Source organism: Marmota monax, unplaced genomic scaffold (genome assembly GCF_021218885.2).
Source record: "Marmota monax isolate L192 unplaced genomic scaffold, Marmota_monax_Labrador192_F-V1.1 WCK01_AAM20220418_F8-fsc00373, whole genome shotgun sequence".
NCBI lineage: Eukaryota > Metazoa > Chordata > Mammalia > Rodentia > Sciuridae > Marmota > Marmota monax.
Genome location: NW_026692275.1, coordinates 589,886 through 604,137, shown reverse-complemented (window position 1 = coordinate 604,137; position 14,252 = coordinate 589,886). Strand labels below are relative to the sequence as shown.

General features: G+C 33.9%; 1 protein-coding gene across 1 annotated transcript in view; it reads right to left on the bottom strand.

Moving 5' to 3' along the window:
- Nucleotides 1-14,252, bottom strand: part of Dmxl1 (Dmx like 1) — a 329,055-nt gene that overhangs the window by 238,813 nt on the left and 75,990 nt on the right. The window contains 3 exon segments of the mRNA XM_058578056.1: nucleotides 9,091-9,167; nucleotides 11,893-12,084; nucleotides 12,801-13,882. Of these exon segments, the coding sequence (XP_058434039.1) occupies nucleotides 9,091-9,167; nucleotides 11,893-12,084; nucleotides 12,801-13,882 (1,351 nt within the window).

Below are 14,252 nucleotides of genomic sequence, written 5' to 3'. Positions count from 1 at the left end.
TCCTTCTCAAAAATAGACCATATATTATGTCACAGGACAACTCTTAGCAAATACAAAGGAGTAGAGATACTACCATGCATTTTATCTGATCATAATGAAATGAAATTGGAAATCAACGATAAAATAAGGAAGAAAAATTCCTACATCACATGAAGAATGAACAATATGCTACTGAATGAACAATGGGTTACAGAAGACATCAAGGAGGAAATTAGAAAATTCTTAGAGGCAAATGAAAACTCAGACACAACATATCAAAATCTCTGGGACACTATGAAAGCAAGAGGAAAATTCATTGCATGAAGCTCATTCCTTAAAAGAAGAAAAAGCCAACAAATAAATGACCTCACACTACAACTCAAAGCCCTAGAAAAGCTTCTAGAGCAAATGCAGTAGAAGGCAAGAAATAATTAAAATCAGAGCTGAAATCAATGAAATCAAAACAAAAGAAACAATTGAAAAAATTGACAAAATAAAAGTCGGTTCTTTAAAAAAATAAACAAGATTAACAGACGCTTAGCCATGCTAATGAAGAGAAGAAGAGAACCCAAGTTACTAGCATACGGGATGAAAAAGGCAATATAACAACAGACACTACAGAAATATAGAAGATTATTTTGAAACCTTATACTCTAATAAAATAGAAGATAGTGAAGGCATCGATAAATTCCTTAAGTCATATGATCTGCTCAGATTGAATCAGGAAGATATATACAACTTAAACAGGCCAATATCAAGCGAGGAAAAAAAAGAAGCCATCAAAAGACTACCAACCAACAAAAGCCCAGGACCAGATGGATATACAGCAGAGTTTTACAAGACCTTTAAAGAAGAACTAATTCCAATACTCTACAATCTATTTCAGGAAATAGAAAAAGAGAGAGTACTTCCAAATTCATTCTACAAGGCCAATATCACCCTGATTCCAAAACCAGAAAAAGACACCTCAAAGAAAGAAAACTTCAGACCAATATCTCTAATGAATATAGATGCAAAAATTCTCAATAATATTCTGGCAAATCAAATACAAAAAAGTATCAAAAAGATCGTGCACTATGATCAAGTGGGATTCATCCCCGCGATGCAAGGTTGGTTCAACATACAGAAATCAATAAATGTAATCCATCACATCAATAGATTTAAAGATAAGAACTATATGATCATCTCAGTAGGTGCAGAAAAAGCATTTGATAAAATACAGCACCCCTTTATGTTCAAAACACTAGAAAAACTAGGGATATCAGGAACTTACCTCAACATTGTAAAAGCTATCTATGCTAAGCCTCAGGCCAGCATCATTCTAAACGGAGAAAAACTGAAGGCATTCCCTCTAAAATCTGGAACAAGACAGGGATGCCCTCTCTCACCACTTCTATTCAAAATAGTTCTTGAAACACTGGCCAGAACAATTAGACAGATGAAAGAAATTGAAGGAATAACTATAGGAAAAGAAGAACTTATACTGGCACTATTTGCTGATGATATGATTCTATATCCAGAAGACCCAAAAAACTCTGCCAAGAAACTTCTAGAACTAGCAAATGAATTTAGCAAAGTGGCAGGATATAAAATCAACACCCATAAATCAAAAGCATTTCTGTATATCAGTAACAAATCCTCTGAAAAGGAAAGAGGAAAACTACCCCATTCACAATATACTGAAAAATAAAATAAAATAAAATAAAATACTTGGGAATCAACCTAACAAAAGAAGTGAAAGATCTTTACAATGAAAGCTATAGAACCCTAAAGAGAAATAGAAGAAGACCTTAGAAGATGGAAAGATCTACCTTGCTCATGGATAGGGAGAATTAATATTATTAAAATGACCATACTACCAAAAGCACTATACAGATTCAATGCAATTCCAATCAAAATCCCAATGACATTCCTCATAGAAATAGAAAAAGCAATCATGAAATTCATCTGGAAAAACAAGAGACCAAGAATAGCTAAAGCAATTCTAAGCAGGAAGAGAGAAACAGGTGGTATTGCTATTACCAGACCTTAAACTACACTACAGAGCAATAGTACAAAAACAGCATGGTACTGGCACCAAAACAGGCTAGTAGACCAATAGTACAGAATAGAGGACACAGAGTCTAACCCACAAAATTACAACTACCTTATTTTAGAAAAAGGTGCCAAAACCATGCACGGGAGAAAGGATAGCATCTTCAACAAATGGTGCTGGCAAAACTGGAAATCCATATGCAACAAAATGAAATTGAATCCCCATCTCTCACCATGCACAAAAGTTAACTCAAAATGGATCAAGGATCCAGGGATTAAACCAGAGAATCTATATCTAATAGAAGAAAAAGTAGGCCCTAATCTCCATCACGTGGGGCTAGGCTGCAAATTCTTTAATAAGACACCTATAGCACAAGAATTAAAACGAAGAATCAACAAATGGGATGGATTCAAACTAAAAAGTTTTTTCTCAGCAACAGAAATAATATGTGAGGTGAATAGAGAGCCTACATCCTGGGAACAAATTTTTACCCCTTACACATCAGATAGAGCTCTAATCTCTAGAGTGTACATAGAGCTGAACAAGATAAGCACCCCCCCCCCAAAAAAAAATCCAATCAATAAATGGGCCAAGGACCAAAACAGACACTTCTCAGAAGAGGATATACAATCAGTCAACAAATATATGAAAAAATACTCATCATCTCTAGCAATCAGAGAAATGCAAATTAAAACTACTCTAAGATACTATCTCACTCCAGTAAGAGTGGCAGCCATTGTGAAGACAAACAACAAGTGCTGGCGAGGATGCGGGGGAAAAACGTACACTCATACACTGCTGGTGGGACTGCAAATTGGTGCAGCCAATTTGGAAAGCAGTATGGAGATTCCTTGGAAAACTGGGAATGGAACCCCATTTGACCCAGCTATGCCTCTTCTTGGACTAAACCCAAAGGACCTAAAAACAGCATACTACAGGGACAAGCCACATCAATGTTTATAGCAGCACAATTCACAATAGCTAAACTGTGGAGCCAACCTAAATGTCCTTCAGTGGATGAGTGGATAAAAAAAAAAAAGAAAAAAAACATGGCATTTATTAAAAAGGATATATTACTTAGCAATAAAAAAGAATAAGATCATGGCATTTACAGGGAAATGGATGGCATTAGAGCAGATTATGCTAAGTGAAGTTAGCCAATCCCAAAAAAACAAATGTCAAATGTCTTCTATGATATAAGGGGGGTGACTCAAAATGGGGTTGGTAGGGAGATCAAGGGAGGAAGATTACCCCTAGATAGGGAATAGGAGTGGGAGGGAAAGGGAGGGAGACAGGGAATAGCATGGATGGTGAAAGGAGACCCTCATCATTATACAAAATACATATATGAAGATGTAAATTTGGTGTCAACATACCTTATATATAATCAGAGATGATAAATTATTGTATAATGATGTGTTTAGAATTATAATGCAATAAATAAATAAATAAATAAATAAATAAATAAATAAATATTTCTGTTCTGCAAAAAAAAAAAAAAAAAAAAAAGAAACTTCTGGGATACTATCCAGTATACTATTAATATTCCAGAAGGAGAAGGAAAGAGAAACCATTTTCAAAGAAATAATGGCAGAATATTTCCCAAGTCTGGGGAAAGAAATAGAGAGCCAATTCTAGGAACCAAAAAAGATGAATCCAAAGAGATGTATACCTCAATCTATCATACTCAAATTGTCAAAAAATTAAAGACAAAGAAATTATTGAAAGAAACAAGGGAAAAAAAATGAATCATCATGTAGAAGGGAAGCCCTGTAAGACTATTAGTGGAATTCTTAGTAGAAATTTTGCAAGCTAGAAGGAAGTGGAATGACAAATATTCAAAATTCTGAAAGAAAAAGGCTGCTGGACAAGATTATTACAGAGAGTAATCCTGTTTCAATAAAAAGATAAGACCCAAACCAATAAAATCAGAGATGAAAAAGACTGATACCAAAAATATACCAAAGAGGTTCATGAACAACTATGTCAACAAATTAGAAAATATAGAAGACATGGATAAATTCCTGGATATATACAACCAACCATGACTGAACTGTGAAGAAACAGAAAACTGAAGAGATCAATAATGAGTCAAAAGATTAAATCAATAATAAAAAGGCTCCTAAGAAAGAACTAGATAGCTTCACTGCTGAATTCTACCAAACTTTTAAAGAAGAACTAATACTAAGTTCTTCTCAAAACTATTCCAGAAAACTGAAGGGAATATTTACATATTCATTCTTAAGGCCAGTATTACTCTTGACACTAAAAATGAGAGAGAGAGAGAGAGAGAGAGAGAGAGAGAGAGAGAGAGAGAGAGAGAGAAAGTGCAGACTAATATCACTGATGAACACAAATACAAAATATCCTTACCGACATACTAGCAAACTGAATCCAATATCACATCAGAAGGACTAAACACATGACCAAGTGGGACTTACCCCAAGGATGCAAGGACAGTTCAATATATGAAAATCAATAAACATGATAAATCACATTAATAGAATCAAGGATTAAAACACATATGATCATCTCAACATATGCAGAAAATGCATTTGATAAAATTCAACATCCCTTCATGATAAAAATTCAAGATTTGGAACAAGAATGTCAATTTTTTCTTTTGAAAAAAAATTTTTTAAATTTGTTTTAATTAGTTATACATGACAGTAGAATGCATTTATGCACTTTGATATATCACACATAGATGGGGTATAATTTTTCATTTTTCTGATTGAACATGTTGTAGAATCACATAGGTCATTCAGTCATATATATACATAAATTAATATGTCTGTTCCATTCTACTCTCCTTCCTATCCCCATATCCCTTCTCCTCCCCTCTCTTCACTCTTGCTCCACCTAACCTAAGGTAACTATTCCTCCCTAGTGCCCTGCCCCCCATTGTAAATTAGCATCTGCATATCAAAGAAAACATTCAGCCTTTGGTTTTTTGGGACTGGCTTATTACATTTAGCATCATATTCTCCAACTCCATCCATTTACTGGCAAATGCCATAATTTAATTCTTCTTTAAAGCTAAGTAATATTCCATTGAAAAAACATACTAGCAAACTGAATCCAGTATCACATACACACACACACACACACACACCACATTTTCTTTATCCATTCATCTACTGAAGGACACCTAGGTTGGTTCCAGAGTTTAGCTATTATGAATTGAGCTGCTATAAACATTGATGTGGCTGCGTCACTATAGTATGCTGACTTTAAGTAAAAAGAATGTCAATTTTTGCCACGTTTATTCAATATAGTACTGGAGTCCTAACCAAAGCAATTAAGTAAGAGGGAAAAATAAAGCACTTCTTGGGCTAGGATTGTAGTCAGTGGTAGAGCGCTTGCCCCGTACACATGAGGCCCTGGGTTCTATCCTCAGCACCACATAAAAACAAATAAATAAAAATAAAGATATGGTGTCCATCTACAACTAAAAAAATGTTTAAAAAAAAAAAAAGAAACAAACAAAGCACATCTTAACTGGAAAGGAAGAATTAAAAAAATTCCTATTTGCATATATTATCATAAATATTGAAAGGCCCAAAGACTCCACCAAAAAACTGTTACAACTGATAAAATCCATAAAGTAGCAGAACATAAAATCAACATATAAAAATCAGTAGTATTTCTACATGCCAAGAGTGAACTGAAAAAGAAAATAAATAGTTTATAATAGCAAAAGAAAAAATTACATAAAAATAAACTTAATCAGAGAGGTAAAAGATCTTTTTCATGAGAACTGTAAACCACTTATGAAATATGATGAAAACACAAAAAAAATGAAAAGATACTCCTGTTTGTGCATTGGAAGAACTGTTAAAATGTCCATAATAATCAAAGTGATCTAGAGATTCAATACAATTCATACCAAAATACCAAAATGATATTCACCACAAACACCAAAAACAGACTATTTGTATGGAATCATAAGAAACTTCAAGTAACCAAAGCAAATTTAAGCAAAAAGAACAAAACCAGGGGCTGGGATTATGGCTCAGTGGTAAAGTGCTCACCTAGCATGTGTGACACTGGGTTCAATTATTAGCATCACACATAAATAAATTAAATAAATCACACATAGACAACTGAAAAAAAAAACAAAAAAAAAACAAAGGTATTACAATACTTAACTTCAAAATATACTGTAGCCAAGTACGGTGGTAGGCATTTATAGTACTGAAAACTAATTTGGAAGCTGAGATGGGAGAAATGTTGAACTAGAACAGTGCTAGGGGGTGGATGGATATAATCAACACATGCTGAATATATGTATGAAAATATCACAGTGAATCCTGTTATTCTGTACAGTAATGTTTTAACTAATTATGAACTAGGAGTATGGCTCAGTGGTACAGCATCAGCTTAATGCACACACAAGGCCCTGGGTTCAATATCTAGCACAGAAAACACAAACACATACACATACCCCAAAGCTATAATAACCAAAACAACATGGTAGAGGCATAAAATCTGACAAATAGGCTAAAGGGAAAAAACAGAGAACACAGGCAAAGGCACCAAGTTCATATGCTGGGGAAAGGAGAGTCTCTAATAAATGGTAATGGAAAAACTAAATATATACATGCAGAAGAATGAAACTAGACCCCATCCCATCCCCATCTCTCGTAATATACAAATCCCAACTTAAAATGGACTAAAAACTTAAATGTAAAAATATACTACTATGAAACACTAGAAAATAATAGGGAAATGCCTCAGGGTATTAGTCTGTGCAAAGACTTTTGGATAAGATCTCAAAAGGACAGGCAGGAAAAGCAAAAATAGACTAACGTGATTATATCAAACTAAAAAGCTTTTGCACAGCAAAGAATACAATCAATAGGGTAAAGACAAAACCTGAAGAATGGAAGAAAATATTTGTAAATTATCCTCCTCACAAAGGACTAATATCCAGAATATGAGGAACTCAGCAGCAATAGCTAAAAAAAAAAAAAAAAAAAAAAAAAAAAAATCAAATAATCCAATTACAAAATGGGAAACGATCTCAATAGATATTTCTCAAAAAAAGACAGATGCCCAACAAATATGTATTTGAAAATGCTTACTAATGATCACCAGGGAAATACAAATCAAAACCACAATAAGATATTATATCACCCCCATTAGAATGACTTATTATCCAAAAGACAAAAAATGACAAATGCTGGTGACAATGTGGATAAAGAACTCTATTCATACATTGTAGTTGTGAATGTAAATTTGTACAGTCATTATGAAAAAAAGTACTGTGGTTCCCCAAAAAACTAAAAATTATAACTACCATATAATCCAGCAATCCCATATATAGTGGGTACATATCCAAAAGAAAGGAAAAAAATCAGTACATTGAAGAAAGATCTGCACTCTGATGTTTACTGCAGCACTAATCACAATTGCTAAGATGAAATCAAACAAGGTGTTCATCAACGGATGAATGGATTAAGAAAATGTGGTATACACACTTAACGTAATACATAAAAGGAAGGAAATCCTGCCATTTTGGCAACATGAATGAACCTTGAGGACTTTATGTCAAATGAAATAAGGCAAAAACACAGAAAGGCAAATATTACTACAATGTTCTCTCTCTCGTATGTGGAAGCTAAAAGAGTTCATTTTGTAGAAGCAAAGAATGGAAAAGTGGTTACCAGAGGCTAGAAAAAGATAAGGGGAAGTACAGAGAAAGGCTGTTTAGTAGGTACAAAATTTCAGTTAGGTAGAGGAATAAGTTCTAGTGCTCTTTAGCACAGGGTGACTATAGCCAATAATTAATTATATGTTTCAAAATAGAGACAAACTGTCTTGTAGCTTTGAATTTTCTCACCAAAAAGAAATGATAAATGTTTTAAGTCATAGATATGCCATGTGCTGATTTGATCACTATACACAGTATATATAATATCAAAATATCACACATTACTGCACAAATATGTACAATTAGTACGCGCAAATTAAAAAAAAAATTTTTTTTGAAACAGTGAGGGGGATCTCATGAGACCAGAAAGGAGACTTGTGGAACAGAGAAAGGGGAGCAGGGTAGAGAGGAGGGAAGAGAAATGGGAGGTATTGGGGAGTGAAATGGCCCAGTTATATTGTTATATTATGTACATGTATGAATACATAATCACCAACCCTATTAGGTAAAATTATAATGCACCAACAAAATAAAAATTTTAAAAATTCTATGAGATCTTATGAATGAAAAACAGAACTTCTAAAATGTAATGTTTGACTAATTAAAAGAGAGGACATTGCTGAAAAATGAATAAGTGTCTGGAAAATTAAGCTAAGATTTGCCCTAAACACACACACACACACACACACAGAGACAAAAAAAAAGAACATATAAAAGTTAAAAGAAAAATAAGATGAACCCACAAGTTCTACTGTATAAAGAAAATAGAAGAGAGGTGAGACAATACCAAAAAAAAAAAAAAAAAAAAAAGTATTTTTAGAATACTAGAAAAATCCTAAACATCAGTTCTCATGTGTAATTTTTATTAATTACAAGTTAGTCCCTCCTTTTTTCTATGTTCCTTTGGTGTTTTACTATCAAATTGTAGTATTTATCTTTTAAGTAATAAGTCATGATACGAATGATTTCTCAGTTTACATATTTGTCTTTGACTAAATTGACCTTAAAAATGCGCTTATCTGGGTTGGGGCTGTGGCTCAGTGGTAGAGCACTTGCCTAGCATGTGTGAGGCACTTGGTTCGATTCTCAGCACCACATATAAACAAATAAACTCCATTGACAACTAAAACAATATTTTGAAAAAATGGTCTTATCTTTTTCATTTTTAAATTCTCAGCATCTATCACAACATCTAGCATAAGGCAGTGATAATTAATAGGTTAACAAGTTATATTGATAAGTGTTCACTTGAGATTTATTTGCCATAAAGACAAGCTAACTATTCACAATGAAAGAAAATATAGTAAATGCTTTTTGCATTATTTAAACTGCCACATGTAATTCTAAAGTAATAATGTATCAAATATGAAACCTCATTGGTTACTGCAACAATTCTTAAATTTCACAAAAAGATATTTACCTGTAGTTATGACTACAACAAAGGCACTGATAAATACAAGCAGAAAGTGAGGCTGCTAAGGTGTGCATTACATATACCTGGAAAAAAAAAAAACAAAGAAAATCACTTTAAGTATTAATATTTTTAAATATAATCCTTTTTCAAGACCTAATATAATTAGCATTTTCAAAAAGGTGAAAAAGTTTTTGCCTCTATAAACTATATTTTTTATAATACTCATTTCCAACTAAAGAAGTCTCACTACAGAAAATTTGCAGAAAAGAGCAGAATTTATAAAGCAAAGCAATTCAAAGGCAGTAGAGTCAAACATTTGTTTTGAGGAAGAGAAGACTCTAAATATGGCATGACGGGAGGTATAATAGTAGAATCAAAGATGAAGGAATAGTTAGGTAAGAAAGTAGACTAGAATATTAAGATTCTCTGATTATTATTTTTAAGTAGGTAAAAATGGGGAGTGAATAAAAACCTAATTGTTATTTTCTCTTTCAACTATCAATAAGACCTGTGAAATAAATTTAAAATGTCACATTAAATGAAGATGTAAGACCAAATATAGGAGGCTGCAAAATGATCATGTTTTGTAGCTTCTCCAGTACAATGCTGGATTCTTATTTCTTGATTCATTGAATCTGGGCTAGCCTTATGACTTGCTTTGACCAAGAAGACTCACTAGAAGTAAGATGCAAGTTCTGAATCTATGTCTCAAAAGGCCCTGCAAATTCTGCTTTTACTGCTTTTAAACTGCTACAACTCTCATGTGAAAAAACCTACGTAGATTGAGCCATAAGGTACACAGACATTTGGTCAAACATTATTCTGGGTTTGTCTGTGCGCTTCCAGATGAGATAAATATCTGTATCAGTAGTCTGATTAAAGCATAGTGCTCTCCATAATATGGGTAGGGATCATCCTATCAACTAGAAGACCTGAAAAGAAAAAAAAAAAAAAAAAAAACCCTAAGTAAGAGGGAACTCCTCTTGCCTACTGCATTAAACTCAAAACTGAAATATCAGCTCTTCTTGTGTCTTGAACCCATTTGTTGACAATTATACCACAGATTTTCCTGGTTCTCAGACCTTCAAACTGGGACTCTCTTACTTCTGTCTGTCTCTCTTTATCTCCTGTCCCCTACATAAACTATTGCGCTTCTGTTTCTCTGGAGAACCTGGAGTAATGCACTACGCTTGCCTGAAGGAAACTGAGACATAGAAAACTCAGATTCCTGCGTCAGCCCTGCCAACCACAAAAATGTCAATGTGGCCACTTCAGGTCATCCACAGTTGTCAACTCACCAGCTGCCTAGATGAATAAACAGTCCATAGATCAGCCTATCTGGGCCAAACCAGAATAACTGACAAGCCAACACATAGAACCGTGAGAAAAAATAAATAAGAGCTTTTTAAAGCCATTAATGTTTCAAAGTCATTATTAAGCAGCAAAAGCTACTTAAGGTAGCAAAAGATAATGTAGTGATACATAGCTATGCTATAATTAAACTGTATACGTGTGTGCATGTGCACATGTGCATGATATTAGGGATCAAACCCAAGTGTGCTCTACCAGTGAGCCAAATCCCCAGTCCTTTATATTTTCTATTCTGAGACACAGTCTCACTAAGTTGCCAAGGGTGGCCTTGAACTTGCAATCTTCCTACCTCAGTCAGCCTCCTTAGCTGCTAAGAGTAAAGTTTGGCTAAAATGAACACAGTCTGACGGAACTTAAATTCCAAAACATGTAATAAGCACTACAGGCATTTATACTACAAAGCAGTAAAGGAAGAGAGGTGATAAAAATCAAATTATCAGAAATAAATTATTAAAGATGGTCCATTATAAGGCAAGGAGAAAAATCAGATTTTGTGTGTGTGTGTGGGTATGTGTGTGTGTGTGTGCGCGCGCGCTTGGGATTGAACCCAGGGCTTTGTGCATGCAAGGCAAGCACTCTATCAACTGAGCTATATTCCCAGCCAAGGAGAAAATCAAATTGGTGTGACATTTATAACCTTGGAGGTGGGCAAAAACCATATGATAGACTATGAGGTTAAAAAAAAAAATACAAGGAATATGCAGAGATAGTCAAACTCAGCTCTATTCCAAAGGATTTCATATTTCAAAAGTAAATATGAAACATGAAGTGTGATATCCACAATGAATAAAATGGAATAATGATAGATAAGAGGATACGATTAGTTATGCATTAGAATCACTGGAGGAATGTCTTAAAAATATACATATTCATGGGATTTTTCACAGACTAATTTAATGAGTTTGGAGTAAATGTAAGAACTCAAAATTTTAACAAGCACTGAAGGTCATTCAGCTAACCTAGAGGAATGACGGGGCAAGGCACTTCACCCCATTATCCTTAAAAAATGTAATCCTTTAAAATTAACAAAGAAAAACCTTACTTTCCATTAGTACTTTTATACCAAAATATTAAGTTTTTATCCTTCAAAAACAATCAGTATTTTGGCTAAATGTACTACTTAAAGAATTACATATCTACATGTGTACCTATTGCTCTCATCATAATGAAACTAACTAAAACTAAATAACTAGCATTTTGATTTTTTAAAAATATATTTAAAAGAAACTGAATATACTATTGGGTACAAGTAACATAATAAGCCTGATCTGCACCAGAAGTTTTCTTTCATAAGATTCAATATAAACTTGGTAACAAAACAACTGCTATATCTAGCGTGATGTTCAAATTTTCTTTTTTAAAAAAGGATTAACATTTATCTTTCACTTTTAACATCACATATAGGTGAACTAAAAGTTTAGAATCAACCATACTTACTTTATTGCTTTGGCTGTCAGGATGAGGTGGTGAATCAAAGTTTATTATGGCATGTAGAATATCATGTGTCAGATTACTAAGGTGCAATAATGGATTGGCAACTACTGTTTTGGCACTGGCTGTACAAGCAAAGAGGAGAGGCACTGAGGTTTGCTCTGACAGAGGGCTAGGAAATAGTGGTTCTGATGTTTCCTTAAAAACAAAGAAGAAAAAAATGTTAAAACTATTAAAAAACTATTTCTAGTTTTAATCCATTATTTAGGTAATTCAGGAAACTCTTTGAAAAACTTCAAACAATTGAAAATTAAAATAATAACAGAATTTACAGAGTTAGAACTTGAGATGGTCAACATTCCAGCAATCATATTTAAAAAATGATGAAACAGCCAGGCACAATGGCACATGCCTGTAATCCCAGCAGCTGGGGAGGCTAAGACAGGAAGATTGCAAGTTCAAAGCCAACCTCAGCAATGATGAGGCGCTAAGCAACTCAGTGAGACCCTGTCTTTAAAGAAAACACAAAATAGGGCTGGGGGTGGGGCTCAGTGGTCGAGTACTCTGAGTTCAATCCCTGGTACCAAAAAAAAAAAAAAAAAAGAGAAACGATATCCCTTTGTAATAAAGAGGAGCTCATCACCTTACAAGATAGTCATGTAAAGACTGTTGAGTGTGAATTAAGCAAGTCATGAATAGCCCGATAGAGAATTGTCCTCCAATTGCAATATATTCATAGCTCTAAAATTCAAAATTTGATGGGCTACAAAAAAAAGGAGCATTCCTTAAATCAACTATAATTAAGAAAAGCAACAGTTTTAGTATTCAAAACCAGAAAATACAACAACATCAACAACAACAACAAAAAAACTGTTTCAGAGGTGTCTAATTTTGACTGATTAGAAGTTACATACCTGCTGAGATTCTTGCAAAAGCAAAATCAGTTCCATTCTCACAGATGCAAGACCCCCACCATGGGAGCCATGAAGTATGCAGTAACTAAGAAACATTCTCAACAGTGACTGGTATTTCAAAAGCCACTGTCTTTTTTCCTGAAAATTTTCTCTCAGTTGTTTCACTTTTATTTGATGATGCAAATCATCAGAATCCTCATTTAATCCGAATTCATCTCCATTGTTGTCAAATGCACTTTGTAGTTCTTTTGCATCAGAGCAAAAGTCACAAGTTCTCTGAAGAGCTATCACCTCTTTTTCAAGCCAGTGGTATAGCTGGTAACACAATTTTCCACCATCTATTTCATAGCCAGTAGATAAAGTACGAAGTTCTACTGTGAGAATTTTTAAACATGCTCTAAATTTTAATTGAACAGCAATTATATCTTCTGATGGATTTAACACATCATTTTCATCTAGTGTGCTGAAAGATTCCGTGTAATTACTTAGTTCATCTAATTTTTTATCTATTTTTCTCTGTAGAGGTTTTAGTTCTTTCAATGAAATAGGAAGATCCTCATTTTCTTCATCATTTTCACTATCCCATTTTAACTCTAAAGAGTCATCTTGAAACATGACACTTGGTTGGCTCCAGTCAAGAGAGAGAGTGGAGTTTGATTGTTTCTCTGAGGAACCCTCTGAAGAAGATTCAAAACCATTCATCAGTGATTGTGACCAATCAACAGCTGAAGACTTATCTTCCTTTGTATTCAATTTTAGTGGAGAAGAATCTTTACTAGTATCGAGAAAACTAGATGCTCTACAAAGAGGTTTTGTTTTCTTGATGACTTTGGGCATCTTTGATAATACTTCCAAAGCCAACATAGGACAGCCAGCATTTAGATGAGCACTAGCAGTAGTGAAAAATAATCTTCTTTCACTTAAATTAATTGTTCCTGCCAGTTCACTTTTTCCTGTTAAACCCATGTGTGTGGAAAATGTATCAGATGATCCAAAATGACGTCTCAGCAAAAGAGGATGTGTTCTCAGATAATTGTAGAAATTAAAAACTGCAGGATTACAGGCTGACATCATTACTTGATCTGAAAGTAAATTCATTTCATGAATCAAGAAAAGTTCTTTAAGATCTCAATGGGGGTATTTATATCATTGTCCTTTTTCTCTACCATGGAACCTTTACCTGACCTTTAGAACAATTTTTATTAATTGACCGCACAAATCCATGGCATTGAATAAACAAGAACACAAATGTAATAAAAATGTTCTAAAAACAGTAGAAAAACAAAAGTTAGGCTGATTTCCCACTAAAACAAACCTCTTCAGGTAACACTTAGTTCTTTTTCTCCTGTTGCCCTAGACATACCTCCTCGGTCTGCTTTGCTAGTCCTGCTCATCTTCTCTACCTTTCAATGATGAGCACTTTAGGGTTCAGTTCTTGATCTCTTTTTTATT